Source organism: Triplophysa dalaica, chromosome 12 (genome assembly GCF_015846415.1).
Source record: "Triplophysa dalaica isolate WHDGS20190420 chromosome 12, ASM1584641v1, whole genome shotgun sequence".
NCBI classification, from domain to species: Eukaryota; Metazoa; Chordata; class Actinopteri; order Cypriniformes; family Nemacheilidae; genus Triplophysa; species Triplophysa dalaica.
In genome coordinates, this window is record NC_079553.1 from 2,258,427 (window position 1) to 2,273,740 (window position 15,314).

At 40.0% G+C, this 15,314-nt stretch overlaps 1 protein-coding gene across 2 annotated transcripts; it reads left to right on the top strand.

The window, feature by feature from the left end:
• Positions 1 to 1,460: 1,460 nt before the first annotated feature.
• pogzb (pogo transposable element derived with ZNF domain b) lies at positions 1,461 to 14,796 on the top strand. Of its 2 annotated transcripts, XM_056762580.1 has the most exons (21): positions 1,461 to 1,583; positions 2,065 to 2,125; positions 2,281 to 2,408; positions 2,551 to 2,640; positions 2,719 to 2,891; positions 2,996 to 3,104; positions 3,212 to 3,460; positions 3,632 to 3,811; positions 3,896 to 3,993; positions 4,120 to 4,406; positions 4,541 to 4,695; positions 5,311 to 5,411; positions 5,533 to 5,679; positions 5,922 to 6,056; positions 6,188 to 6,378; positions 6,468 to 6,608; positions 7,272 to 7,322; positions 7,420 to 7,532; positions 8,722 to 10,383; positions 11,073 to 11,106; positions 11,358 to 14,796. In XM_056762580.1, exons 3-21 carry the CDS (start codon positions 2,285 to 2,287, stop codon positions 13,705 to 13,707), a joined length of 6,390 nt encoding a protein of 2,129 aa, XP_056618558.1. In that variant the 5' UTR covers positions 1,461 to 1,583; positions 2,065 to 2,125; positions 2,281 to 2,284; the 3' UTR covers positions 13,708 to 14,796. The 2 variants fall into 2 exon arrangements, with proteins under 2 accessions (XP_056618558.1, XP_056618559.1); XM_056762581.1 differs by lacking the exon at positions 1,461 to 1,583 and having other exon boundaries at positions 1,694 to 2,125.
• Positions 14,797 to 15,314: the final 518 nt, after the last annotated feature.

Sequence of the window (15,314 nt, forward strand, 5' to 3'; positions counted from 1 at the left end):
TCGAGTTGACTTGAAAGCAGCATTATTTTAAAACTACTCAACTTCTGTCATCGACAAATTTAGCGCAACTTTAGAATTAACAATTTTTTTACATAAATAAAATAAAAGACGTAGCGCCTTGATCACCAAGAACAAAATGCGAAAACTGTGAAAATAAAAACCTGCTAAGATCAACGTTATTCTTCTTCTCCTTATCTTACGGCGGGTGGCATCCAGAACATTACGGTGCATTACCGCCACCTAGGCGTGTGGAACACAGTATCAATTCATACCATTTCCACTAACCAATGAAAATGCTTGTGAGCGGAGCCTGTCATGTAGCCCCTCCCTTTGGGTAGCCCCTCCTCGATCTGCATTCTGCAGACAGGAAGCTGGTTCGAGTTGACACATACTAGCCAGCCACAGCCGAAAGGGCTTCGTGCTTGCCGTAGGGAGCTGAACCAACACCATACCCCGGGATATTAATTTCTTTAACAGTGTTTGCGTGAAAATGATAGGAATACTTATTTTTTCGCATTAAGTTCAGTACAATAAACATTAAATGTGTTATAAAATTCTAATTTGTGAATATAATCGTAACCGACTGTGTCAGAATAAACACGCAACACATCTTATATATAAAACGTTATATACGTGAACAATCTGGTCAATGAGAATAAAGTGTATCGTCATCATTATATTAAAAAACGAAAAATAAAGTAATTAAAATATATATATATTAAACAATCCATAAAGCCACAGGTGCATTATAATCGTTATGTCGAATGTCCGCGAGAGGATACCGTCAGACGCAGGTTATATTACGTCAGTGTCCGAAATCGTTCACTCATTTTCATTCACTTCTCCCCCATATAGTGGACTATTTAGCATTCGCTATATAGGGAATAGTGAATGCGTGAACAAGTGCGCGAATTCAGACGCATCTAAAGTCGGACAAATTGTCTAACCAGAATGCTGTGCTGTTGTCAGGCGGCTGAAGATTCTTGCTGCGCCCCTTGAAGTCGAACAAGCATAGGTGTTCTCGTCACGCGCGTAGAAAATGGCAGGAGCACAGGAACACACGCGAGTTCACCCAAATATGTTTAGGCACATTGTTATGCAGTATTTAATCCACGCTTTGTATATGCACAGATTTTACATAAACAATATTTTTTATATAGGGGTCATTTTATGTGATACATAATATTACACAATGAAGTGCCTCTATAAAACCCCATTTGTGTGATGTCTTTATAGTGTCTCTGTAATCCACAATCAATGTGATGAATAACATCCCAACACTGCATGCGCTACATTATTAAACTGACAGTTGTGTGGATACTGAAAATGTTGTCGTTGCAAGGAAGGACGCCATTTTCTTGCTCCAGTGACCACTCCTCTTTATTTCTGGGATAACAGCGAACCAGCGGTCGGAATTCAAACCCGGAAATGGCGTCTTCCGCGTATCAACCAATGAGAGCCCGGGTACGAGCTAAACGTCAGTCCTTTTAGCGCACTTATTTGTCTCGTATGTGACGTGCCGGCTGGCTTTGTGTTCTTTCAGTACATTGATTTGAACATATTTCAGTAAAGCTTATTCACTGGTAAGTATCATTTAAAAATTCGACCGTATTTGCCAGATTCGGGTTTAATTCACTCGTTGGATCATCGCGTACATTATATGCGCAGAGGGCAGTATGCGGAGTGCGCACTCGATAGGCGACGTGTGAGAGGTTGCTGCACAATTTGTGACCGAGCGTTTGAGATATATGTCGCGCTTATTCTCGTTCGGGGCAACTTTTAATATTCACCCCTACGCACTGTTATAGTACACTGACGTATGGCGTATGCTTTCGTTCAGGTCCGTCAAATCACCCACAATCTCGCGCTCGATGTCAGGGGACAGGGACTACTTTCTTCCATGAATTATATTGCGCGGATTTATACAGTTTACGGGGGGGTTTGCATAAGTAATATGACAGCGCATTGTATTAATAATGTCCGTCGATGTGGGAAATGTTTACTATATGCAACACACGTGAACATAATTGTTTATAATTTAATAAATTATTTTCTTATTTTTAGGATGAAGTTTTGTTTATGGACAAACGACAGCGTTGACGTGTAAACCTGACGGACTTGAAGGGTACTGTAAATACTAAACATCTTCACTTCAGAAGTGTTTCATACAAGAAACCTTTAACAATCTCACCTGATTTGTAGCTTTTATTAATAAATTAAGTAAATGACGGAAATAAAATAAATGCACATTTTAGCTCAATCTATATTGTTGTTTTTCAGAAACATGGATGCAGATTTGTTTATGGAGTGTGAGGAGGAGGAGCTGGAGCCATGGCAACAGCAGCCTTCAATGGAGGAACAAGTGGGCAATGCAGAAAGCAACACTTACACTAGTGAGACCAACATGGGTGTGTAATTTTACATTTTCTGTAATATTTGTAGCTGATTTACGTATTATATTTAGACATGTATTATATTTTTATATTCACACTATATCTAAAGCCTGTTTTTCCCACTTCTCATTGTCTCCCTCTCCTGCCACAACTATAGATATTCCAGCTGAGCCTAAGACCATGGTGATCCAAAGCCTTCCACCTGTATTGAATGCAATGAGCACCATGCCACTGCTAACAAAATCATGTGAGTAAACTCTACCCTATTGATGTGTTGATTGAGTGTTGTTTATTTTGTTAATGAAATGTTTGTTTTTTATTTTAGTAACTCCTCAAGTAGTTTCCGCTGATATTCCTAAACCAGTGCAAGGGCAGCAGGTCATCTTGACTCCTAGCGGAGGAGGGTTGAGCACTGTGTCTCTGTCACAGGTTCTCCTGCCTGGCACATCCACAATTACCAATGCTGGCAACAGCCAGCCGTTTTACTTCACCACTCAGGTAATGCCACCACTCAGATCTCTTCTAATTTCCGCTTATCTTTACAATTGGTAATTGTGTAGATTGATTTCAACCCTGTTTGTTTTTCTGTTGTGTATGAACAGGGTCTTCCAGTCCAGAATATTCATACTCTCCAACATGGCCAGAGCCCAATGGGATTGGTGCTAAATGTCCAACAAGGCCAAACTGTTCGACCTATAACTTTAGTCCAAGGTGTGCCAGTTTTGTATTTTTTCTTGTAAGCTCGTTTGGGCTCCAGTTTTGTTGTGCAGACTCCGTATTGTATAACAATATGACAATTATGTGTCTTTGTATGGCAGCACCTGGAACTCAGATTTTTAAGCCAGCTGTTGGATCAACCCAAATAATTACCCAGCAAGCTCAGATGAGAGGCGCAGCTCCGAACGCAAGCGTGGCCCAGACACCAAGTTCCTTCAGCACAGTCCAGATCCCTGCTACTCTCACAATACGTACCACAACGGGGGTAACCCTGCCTACTGTTAATTCTCTGAGCACCATGTCCTCTACAACTGCTCACCCTTCCGCACAACGGACCACAACTAAAATCTGTAAGATAATTTTTTTACATTGCATGTTAAGTAAACCAGTGTTCAGTCGGCATGGTGATTCACATACTAGCTTGTGTTTTATAGCATGAGTGAAAAACTGCATTGACCAATCAGCATCCACTGGACCTGCCTGTTTTGTTTTATAACCAGCTTTTATTTTTACCGTTACAGTGACGATAAAGCCAGGAACTAGTCCCTTAGAGCTGCAAAACCTTATGAGCCTTGTGAAATCGGTTAACCTTCCTGGTGGAGCTCAAGCACAGACATTTGTTGTCATGAACCATCAAAAGACCAACGGGCCTCCTGTTGTCTCCTCTGCTGTTCCTTCCACACCTCCAACTGTTGTCCAAAGTAAGTAGTTGTTGAATGTATGACATGTCGGGATTTTTCCTTGATCTTAAATCCGCATCCATAAATGTGCTTCTTTCTTTTTAGCGATCCCTGTTACAAATATAGCACAATCTTCATATCATTCGTGTCCTCGATGTGGAGCTCCGTTCAAAATGATTGAGGCTCTGCGGAGTCATATGTGTGTAAGTATATGATTGCATTTTCCAAAATGGCATTACTTGATAAATCATCAGAATTATCTCTCAATGTACTGTATCTGATAGTGATAGTCCAACATTGGTCACATTATTTTTTAATGCCCTCTCTAGTTCTGCTGTCCAGATGCCGGTACAGCTGCCACAGGCGGAACCACACCTGCTTCTAACATCTCAGCCTCCCAAACCTCGCCCAAAACTCTCGTCGTTGTACCTAAGGTTAACACCGAAAGTTCCTCCATCAAGGGAGAAGAGACCCAGTCCAGACTCGTAATGCTGGTGGATGACTTTTATTACGGTACATTTGAGGGAAATCGAGTCTACGTTCCAATGGACAACTTAAAGGAACCGTTACCGTTCAGATGTCTCACCTGTAATAAGAAGCTGAAGAATAACATCAGGTAGGAAAGTGATACAAATGGATAAGGTTAAGTTGGTGCTGTTAACACTACATTTCATCATTTAGCAATGGGAAAAATGTGTAATTTTATAAACTAGAATGCAGTAGTTGTGCAACTTTTGGTTCTGCCTACAGGCTTATGACCCATATGAGGTACCATGTCGAGCTGGATCAGCAAAATGGGGAGATGGGGACTCACACTTCCTGCCAGCACTGTTTTCGCCATTTTCCTTCTCCGTTTCGCCTTCAGTGTCACCTGGAGAGTGTCCACACTTCTCTGGAGTCATCGAGTAAGAGCTGCTTGTATTTCTAATAATAATCCCAAAAGATCACAGAACTAGGCCTTAATGTTTTTAAACTTGTAGACTTTTGGTCTTTATTTTATATTTTCACAAAATAACTTTAACATCAACAGCAACATTACCTGTGTCCTTAACGAAGAATCGAACGAATTTCGGCATTAAGCAGATGCTTTTATATTTACAGCATCGATAATTGTATAATTTGTACTAAGATACAAAGTTTTGCAATGCTTTATTAGATTTAGCATTTAACGGGTTTATGTCTTAACTGTTTTTGAATATGTTAAGGGGTTATCACATTTTTTAAAGAAATTATATTGGTTGTTATTAATTGTTAAAAGTAATATTGATTCCGCCTGCTATATAAACCCTTGAAAATGAGATTGCAAATCCAGTTATGCTGATAAGAACTTGTGGAGAGACAGTTTCTCACTCTTAGTGTATTTCAAATTCTTTACAAAATGAAATACATTTTGTAAATGACTTCTTTCTGGTTGTGTTATTAGGCTATCTATAAGCGCATCTCCCTTTATCTAGCTATTTGCTTTAGTGACCGTAAACTGCATGCAGGTACATTTCTATTGAATTATGTTTTTTTTGCAGCCACGTGTAAGATATGTGAGTGGTCCTTTGAGAACGAGCCAGTGTTTCTCCAGCACATGAAGAACACACACAAACCTGGAGAGATGCCGTACGTGTGCCAGGTAAATAAAATGATCTAAATAGAAGAACCTTTTGAACAACATTCAACCTGTTAAATTGTTCTTTTTTAATGTGGTTCAAATGTATTCGTGTCTATAAAGGCTGTTCCTGTGACATTTTCAGGTGTGTGAATACCGGTCTTCTTTCTACTCTGATGTTCTTAAACACTTTCACACCTGGCATGAGGATACCCGTCACCTTCTGTGCCAGTATTGTCTTAAGGTTTTCAAGCATTCCTCCAGTTACCAGAAGCACTATGTTTGTCATCAGGTTAGCAAGAATTTATAATTAAGGACATATAAATAAAACTTGTAATAGAAAATTATAACAGTAAAAATGTGTTTTCCAAATACATTTAAAGGGATTGCGATGTGATAAAAAGCAAACCACGTTTAGTCATTAGAAGGCTTGAAATAAAACATTCAATGCAGATTTGGATATGTACAACACATGCATGGTTGTTTGACTCAACAGAGTTGAGAAAACGTGTTTGTTTTGTTTGTTTCCATCAGAAGTCAACTGTTTACCACTGTAACAAGTGTCGCCTTCAGTTCCTTTTCACAAAAGACAAAGTCGAGCATAAAGTGAATCATCACAAGACTTTCCGCAAGCCTCGTGAATTAGAAGGACTCCAGCCAGGAACAAAAGTAAGACTATTAATCAGTATTTAGTTCATGGTTAAATATTTGTGTCATTTTCTTCTGGTTTTTGTTTGCCATGTTTTAAAGGAAAACAAGTGAGCAACATGCTAAATATAAGTTTTACCTTTTTTACTCAGGTAACCATTAGGGCATATGTTGGACAGAAGAAAGCAAGTCAGTCGTCTTCAAAGACACCTGTGACCTTAATGAATAGCATAACCAGTTGTCAACCCATAAACACTGGTGACCAGAAGACACAAAAACAAGGACCAGGGAGAAAACAGGTCAGCAGGATGTTTGACTATATAGTCAATTTCCAAGAGCAGCGGTAAGTTGCCGTTTTCCTCTTATCAATTTAGACAGAAATTAAGTTTCAAATAAATGCTTTTCATCATGCTTTTTTCCCTTCTTTTTTAGTGCACTGCTGGGTAGACATAAGTGTGTTGAATGCACTTTTGAAGTCCCAGACTTTGCGAATCATTATCCTACTTACGTCCACTGCTCGCTGTGTTTTTACAGCACATGCTGTTCTCGTGCGTATGCAAACCACATGATTAAGTAAGTATTTTCTCGTGATAACATATTTTTGTGAAAATAAAGAAGTTCACCCAAAAATTTTAATCATAATTTACTCACACTCATGTTGTTCCAAACCTGAAATGTCTTTGTTCTGTTGAACACAGAGAAAGATATTTGGAAGAATGCTTGTAACCAAACAGTTCTTGACCACCAAAATGGCAAAGTTAGTCAAGTGCTTCAGAACTGTTTGCTTTTTATACATTCTACAAAATTTCTTCTTTAGTGCTCAACAGACAAAGAAATGTGTAAAGTAATTTTTCCTAATATGGTAGTCAATAGTGGCCCTGAAGTGTTTGGTTACAAGCATTCTTCCAAATATCTTTCTCTGCGTTCATCAGAACAAAGAAATCTTTATCTATGTTTTTACCCGTAAGAAGTCAATTCACATATTAGAACCAGAATACCGGTAAACTTAAATCATGGGTGGGTTTGACTTTGTATCCAAACATATGGGGGTCTGTATTCATTGTTTTTAACTTCTCATACCGAAAAGCTGCCAGTATTCACTGGTATTTTTGAAAATGTGTTGTTCATACATGATCTCTAAATAGTCATTTTATTTACTAGTAAAGAATTGATGTGTGAACTCCAGCTGTAGTCAAAGGGAAGTGAAATCAATTGAAATGTCATTATTCATTTTAGCAATCACGTTGCTGGAAGAATGGCCAAAGCTTCTAAAAGGGGTCCCCCAAGGTATTATATTAATATATTATATTATCATGTTTTTACATTTCTGATCTGTAAACGAAGTATGATCTTACAACTTTTACAAAATGTTGCTCTTTTGAAGCGGTTTGAAGCTGAGCTGTGCAGAATGTACCTACTCGACCTCTGTGGGAAACTTAATGGCCAAACACATGGCGAAGTTCCGTGGTCACTCCTCTTGTATCTTCACTCGTAGAGGTGAGTTTTATCCAAGATAGTAGAACATTAAAGCCTAAAGTGTACTTTGGTATTTACGGTCACACAGGTATATGTGTATAGCCTTTTAATGTATTCCTTATTTGACCATGAACACATGGTTAAAGCATAGCTTGGCTCTACTCTTCCTCACCTGCAGAGTGTTGCAGAGAGCTTTGTACTTTGATTCGTATCTAAAAAATGCGTTGTTCGCATGTGACTACCCGTAAAAAGAGGTTGTATTGTATTGTGAACCCACTAATTTGTAAAAAACGAATTGCATTTTAGAATCGTATTTTCCTAAATTTGCATTACCTGTGTAGGTGTAATAAAAGTATACTTTGGGCTTGTGTTCTTTGAGTCCTTAACTCATAACACTCAACGTACAGGAAACTCTGCTTTTTTTGCATGGTCCCAAATCTGCATGCTTGATTTTCTTTTTCCACATTGTTGAAAGCATCCAACCCTATTGTAGGTGTCAATAAAAGTAAATTCATGATGATACATCGTGTGTAAAATACAGCATAGTAATTAAAACTTGTAACATGATTAACAAAAGCATTCGTCTGAATTTTTAGATTCTCTTTGTTTGACCAGCTTGGTTGTTATTAAATCTATTGATGGACACCTATAATAAAGATGGATCTTTTTTAACAAATAATAATTTCCCTTGTGTTCATAGCTACACTCGCATATGACAGATTTGCCTGCAACATTTACTCAGTGGCCAATCTTGGGGAGCTGTCACAGCCCAGTGTAATAGCCCACAGTATGTGATAAACCGTGATCACACGTGTGGGATATAAGCTCAAGCTGTCCATTGTTAAAATGGAGAAACTTGGGCTTTTACTGGTGTGACTTTACAGGACTTACTGGCAAGCATTTGTGAAAGCACTCTGGAAAATAGAGACAATAAATTTTGACACAAATCCTTCTGCAGCGAAGAATATCAGGAGGAATACAAAAATCCTAAAATGATAAACATGACAAATGATTAACAACCAGGACTATCCCTCAGGAAAATATCTGCTGCTTCTGAGCTGCTTATTGTTGCTTTTTTTGAAAAGCTTACTGACCTATCAGAACCACATATACATTGAGCATGGTGTTATAAAATGGAATATTGGTGATGGTAGAGACTCCGAGGAGAGGACTAATTCTGTGTTCCTATAATCCCTCCCCTCCCCTACAGAGTGTTTGGAGACAGATATAGAGTTCTGCCAGGTTGAGGAGGAGGTGGAGGGTCCACAAGGGGATGAAGCTTGTGATGTTGGGACACAGCCTGACTGGTTGTCCATGGAACACTGGAGTGTGCCGAGAGATGAAGGAACTGTGCCACAATTCGCGGAAAGTTGTGGCCCACAGCTTTTAATGTCCAAGACAAGCGATGTCCTTGACTACTTCACGCTTTTTTTCCCAGATGTCCTCTTTGAGCAAATCGTTTACGAGACCAACGCCTACGCTAGCTACTGCTGTAAGTTCGGCAAGGGGGATCCTACCTGGTATCCTGTGGTTACAGAGGAAATCAAAGGCTTTTTTGGTCTCTGCATCCTGATGGGGCTTGAAAGCCTGCCAGATCTAGAGATGTACTGGTCCTCGGAACAATGTCAGGGGCGATTCGCCTCCAAAACACGCGAGGTCTTTCAGTGGACCATGTCTGTCACACGTTTCAAGCAGATCAGGGCTCACATCAGAATGAGCAGCATGATCGTGGAGAACAATGAGCAAAGTGTAGACAAGCTGCTCTTTTTTCAGCCCATGTTGGATGTCTTGCAGACAAGCATGAAAGACGCCTACATTCCAAATAAGTGTCTGACAATCGATCAAGCTTTTCTACCAAGCCATGAGAAAGGAATCGCCAGGGAGAAGAGTAAAAATTCTCAGCCGAGGATATGGCTCCTGTGCGATTCAAAATCTGGCTTCTGCCACAAACTGTTAGTCTTGACACAGCAGGAGAAGCACAAAGACATGGGGAGATCCGTTGTGCCGCATCTCATAGAAGACCTTCAGGGCAAACATCACCACTTCTTCTTGTCCAGCTCATTAGCGTCTGTTCCTCTAATGCGGGAGCTGTATGAAGTTGGTATATACTGCTCCACCTCTGTCCTGCCTAACAGTTCTATTCTACCTGTTGAGTTATGGGATCTGCCCCCATTGGAAAGTCCAGGAGATTTTCAACAGTACGACTACTCTCCACTACTTGCTACCAGATGGAAAGATTCCAAGCAACTAGTATGCCTCTCCACAAACGCTGAAGCAGGCCAGCCAGACACCGTGTGGAGGAGATCCACGGTTAAGATAGGTGATCTTACCTCCATCGAAAGACCTCTGGCCTTTAAGCTGCTACAGGACAATATGCGTGGAGTTGACATCTGTAATCAGTTACTGACCTGCAATCAACTCGGCGGGCTGATTCTTGACACTAACTGGCGACGCCTCTTCTGGTTCCTCGTTAACTTGAGTGTCATTAATTCTTTCATCGTTCTACGAGAGACCCGCAAAGACCGTCCACCTGTGTGGTGTCTGGGCGGTCACTTCTCACAGGTCATCTATCGTAATCGGCTAGGATACCAGCTGGCCAAGATCGCTGAAAGATACCACCGGAAGCAAATCTTTGAGAGCACAGTCCTGCAAGACTTCAGTCAGACATCAGTCAAGCAAGAGAGCTCAGAGACACAAGAAGGGGTCAGACACCGATTAGCCAAAATTTCTCGTAAGACGAAGAGATGTAAGGTTTGCAACCTGCTAAATCAACGTCATGAGACCGTGTACGGCTGCACGGTGTGCCTTGTGAATCTGTGCAAGCGTTCTTGCTGCTTCTGGGACTTCCATGGTTTCTCACCTAATTTCCAAGGTTATACAGCTAAGAAACTGACACTTTTATTCAATGTATTCTTAAATAAACAGTTCACCCAAAAAAACTCCCCTTGACTCACCCTTGAGTCCAAATCTGTATGCATTTCCATGTTCTGATGAACATAGAGAAAGATATTTGGACAAATGCTTGAAACAGTTAATGGCCACCATTGACTACGGTAGTAGAAAATATTACAATGGTATTTAAAAGTGTTCCAGAACTGTCTGCTTTTGTCACATTTTTCAAAATATCTTCTTTGGTGTTCAACAGAACAACAAAATTTCCAAGCAATTTTTTTCTACTTATGGTAATCAATGGTGGACAAGAACTGTTTGGTTACAAGCATGCCTCCAAATATCATTCTCTGTGATCATCGGTACAATGAAATATATACAGATTTGGAACAATTGAAGAGCGAGTAAATGAAGACAAAATTTTCATTTTTGGGTGAACTGTTCCTTTGATGGATACATTGGCTTTCCTTTAAGATGTTGCACAACATTTCAAAAAGTACTTTTTTACAAACATTTTAATTACATGCGATATTTCGGAGTTATTATTTCACAACAATAATTATTGTTGGTAAGCTTTTGTTGGTTTTGAAAACATCTACCTTATACATTGTTTACATATATTTACATTGTTTACAAATATTATTATTTAATTTGTGTTTGTTGTCTGTACAGGTAACCCCAGGGTTGGATTTGTGGCCCCTAAGAGGTACATTTCTTATAAGTTTCTTTCTACCTCAAGGAATTATCTGATTAAAAAAATGATATGGTACATTTATTTTGGTAACTTTCTGCGACGATGTAACACGTTTTATCCTTTATGTTATGACTTCATCCTTTTTAATGAACTTCTTAATATTTTTACGGGATGAAATGACATGCAGCTAGCAGGCATTTGCACAATATATTTCTCCATAACACTGTATCGATTTTGCAAATTTACATCCGTTTCACTTTCAGGGAAGGCATGCCATATGCACTTGATCGTCGCACTAAAAGATTCAAGGCTAAAAGAGAGGTGCACCCCTCAGAGGACAAAAATAGCTGGTGTGGTGGCGATTCTGAGGATCAATGTGTGGATCAGGAAATGGCTCCTCTGGAAGACACAGACATGGACACTGATACAGCTGGAAGTGATGTGGACCCACAGGAAATCCTAAACAGACAAAAGGGAGCAATAGAGGTAGCCAATTCTACACTTTCCCACCCTGCTAAAGACAGAGATGAGCCTCTCTCTATTCATCAACGTCGAATTCTACTGCTGGCATTGTGCAGTGGAATCCAGAAAGCGTCTAATGAAATGTCCACCAAGCCTCAGCTTATTAAATCCTGGCTTCGAGACAAAGAGAAACAGTTAGATGAAGTCAGCTGCAGTAGACGTGGGGAGGCCTTTGACCGTCTGGTGGAGTGGGTTCTGGCCCAACGGGAGCAACAGTTTCCTATCAGTGAGGCGAAACTATTTGAGAAAACTTCAGAGATGCAAAGTCAAACCAACGAGGGCGACTCGTTCCGTATTTCTTATGAGTGGGCTGTGAGCTTCATGTTGCAGAACAAACTGGGCTTGGATGTACCCATTTCAGAACATAGGGAACTTCCTCATGCCATGGAGGAGAATTGCCAGCGCTTCACAGAGTTTGTGCACAGCCAAATCAAGACCAACAACATCCAAAAATGCATGATCGGGGCTATGGATCAGCTCTCAATTTTTGTGGACTTTAATTTGTTGAATGAGAACACCAGCGTCAGCAATGAGAAGGCCTTTCAGTTGACGGGGTCTGGGAAACCTTTTGTCAAAATTTACCTTACGGTGCTTGCTGATGGAACTGTGATGCCTGCGATGGTCTTTACGACTAAAGCCGGGAGCAAGTCGAGCGAAAGCCTCCCAGACTCGGTCTTACTTATGGCTACAGAGGGAGGTTTAAGTGGAACAGAAGAGATAGAGGTTTGGGCCGCCCGAGTGTGGAAGCAGCATCCTGACTGGCAGAGCGAGATGGAGGCCATGCTGGTTATGGATAGCCACCATACCCGTGTGTCTGAGGATTTCATATCCACGATCAGCAGTGCAAAAATTTTACCTGCTATTGTTCCAGTTGGGTGTACTGGACGACACCAACCCCTTGAGATGTGTGTGCGGCCCGTGCTTCAGAGGTTGCTTCTTGCTCGATGGGCGCAGTGGTCCGCAAGTGATGGAACATCTGATGTCCAGCCTGAAGATGTGGTGCAGCTTCTTGTTACCTGGTTAGGAGAGGCCATGTCTTGCTTCTCGCGTAAGCGGGAGTTTATTCAGCACTCATTCTGCTTGGCTCGACTGATTCCTGACCATTCGGAGGAACATACCAATTTGCCAGGTAATCCATTGAAGCTGATCAATTTGCTATTGGATGGGTTAGGGTTAGTGTCTGGACATGAAGTAGTTGAAATTGACTCTGCAGATGAGGAAGAGACAATGGAAATGTGTACTGTAAGCAAGACGAATCTGGTTGATGCACCGATTGATTTAACAGAGGAGCCAGAAATGGCAGAAAATGAAGATGAACAAACAGACGATGAAGACAAAACTCCAACAGAGAAAAATAAGATAAAAAATCAAACACAGGAAAGGACTGAAGATTGTTCTGAAATTGTGAGCGAATCTACAGATATCTCACAGTCGCCTAAATCAGACACAGGTTCAAATAACTCTGAACACGACGATACCTTAGAATCTTGTAAAGATCTCAATGAACCCCGTCAAGATCTCAATGAACCCCGTCAAGATCCCATTGAGCCCAGTCAAGATCCCATTGAACCCCGTCAAGATCCCATTGAACCCCGTCAGGATCCCAAGGAGCCCCGTCAGGATCCCAAGGAGCCCCGTCAGGATCCCAAGGAGCCCCGTCAGGATCCCAAGGAGCCCCGTCAGGATCCCAAGGAGCCCCGTCAGGATCCCAAGGAGCCCCGTCAGGATCCCAAGGAGCCCCGTCAGGATCCCATGGAGCCCCGTCAAGATCCCAACGAACCCAGTCAAGATCCCAACGAACCCAGTCAAGATCCCAACGAACCCAGTCAAGATCCCAACGAACCCAGTCAAGATCCCAACGAACCCAGTCAAGATCCCAATCCCATTGAACCCCGTCAAGATCCCAATCCCATTGAACCCCGTCAAGATCCCAATCCCATTGAACCCCGTCAAGATCCCAATCCCATTGAACCCCGTCAAGATCCCAATCCCATTGAACCCAGTCAAGATCCCATGGAACCCCGTCAAGATCCCAACAAACCCTGTCAAGATCCTGATGCTGATCAAACAGATTCTGCATCCAACAGGTGATGTTCGGTTTAATGAGAGGTTCTTGTGGTTGTAAATATAACTCTTGAGTGTCCCTAACAAGACTGTTATTTAATGTATAACTCGTGGTGGGGTAAAAAGGGGGTCGGGGTCTTGTGTTTCATAAAAACTGTATTGATTCAAAACATTGATGAGCATGGGAGTTTTTTTTACTGTTTGATCATTTTTGCTTATATGTTAGCAGGTCAGCTAACAGGCAGTGTAAACTTTTATTGTATTTGTTTTGTGTGATGGTTTTGCATCCCAAATGAACATTTCAAACATCAGCATATGTTTTTTTTTCCTGAACCTATGGGGCCTAAAGTTAATGACTCAACATGGAATAACCTAAATGATTACACTTGAAATTAAATGTTAAAACTGTTATGTTATGAAAATGGTAATTAATATACTTTACAGTTATTTCATGCAGTAAAAGTTGTGATTATGGGTCATTTGTTGAGCAGGGTTCCTAAAACAAATATATATATATATATATATATATATATATATAAAATTTGAAATGTGTAAAGAAGCAGTGTTCTTGACCATACAATAAGATGATATAAACAAGGAAAATCTAGTTGCCAAAATATTGCAGTGTAAAACATTCAAGTTTGACTTAATGCACATAAGTGATGAATCAAATCAAAATGTGTCTTAAAATTGTAAAGGTCGTGGACAAACATATAAATGGTTAAAAAAAGTGTGGGAACCCATTTATTTCATTTGGCTATTTCTGAGCTACATTACTGAGGTTATTACCTAACATGTTTAAAAGTCTATTTATGATAAAGATGAATGACATTATTTGTCTTTATTGACATTCATCTTGCAGTGTTTCTGGGCAACTGACCAAGTTTGTCTTGAAGTTCATCTGACATCCAGAAGAGTCTTAAAATTTCATACTCTAACAATGAATGCTTTGGAATCATGTGTACATTGAAATATTTATATTCTGTATTGATTTCAGTATCTGATTTATACACAGGATGGTTTACACTTCCATTTGTTCTTCAGCAAATATAATGGATCCTTTCATATTTTTCTTGAGTGTTCTGCAATAAATAAAAGAAACTGCTCATGACTATGTGTATGAATACTGTTTGAATTAATATTGAGTTTTTTCTATATTAAGATTTTACATGTGCTGTTTTGAATACATTGCTAAAAGGGCATAGAAAATGATCATTGATTATCATCGAAATAATCAAATGTGATGGTTGTGTGTTGGACTTGTCTCTCTTAGCAATTATTAACAAATGAATCATAATAAATATGTGCATAAAGCCCATCATTTTCACACAATCTACACACATCTAGAGATGTGGTCAGTAGGTTATTCTGGTTTCCTACAAAACGCAATTTGTTACTTTTATATAGTTAAAATATTTTCATCCATCTCTTTAGGACTCTGAAGTTTAGTCCTTCCTGCTGAGCATGCGCATTGCTTAAAGATTATGCAATACAATAGAATTGTTCTTCCAGTCTACTCTTTTCATTTTTAAAGAACTGTCAGGTATATAAAGAATTCTTTTCTGACAGAAATAATAACTTTTGCTTATTTTCGTACGCTTTCATACCAGCATTTGTACTATTAAAAGGCAAAC

Coding starts and splice junctions, on each gene's coding strand:
- pogzb (XM_056762580.1), top strand. CDS start 2,285: ATGGATGCAGATTTGTTTATGGAGTGTGAGGAGGAGGAGCTGGAGCCA. Junction 4,696..5,310: donor CACTTCTCTGGAGTCATCGA/GTAAGAGCTGCT, acceptor TTTTTTTTGCAG/CCACGTGTAAGATATGTGAG. Junction 6,057..6,187: donor GACTCCAGCCAGGAACAAAA/GTAAGACTATTA, acceptor TTTTTTACTCAG/GTAACCATTAGGGCATATGT.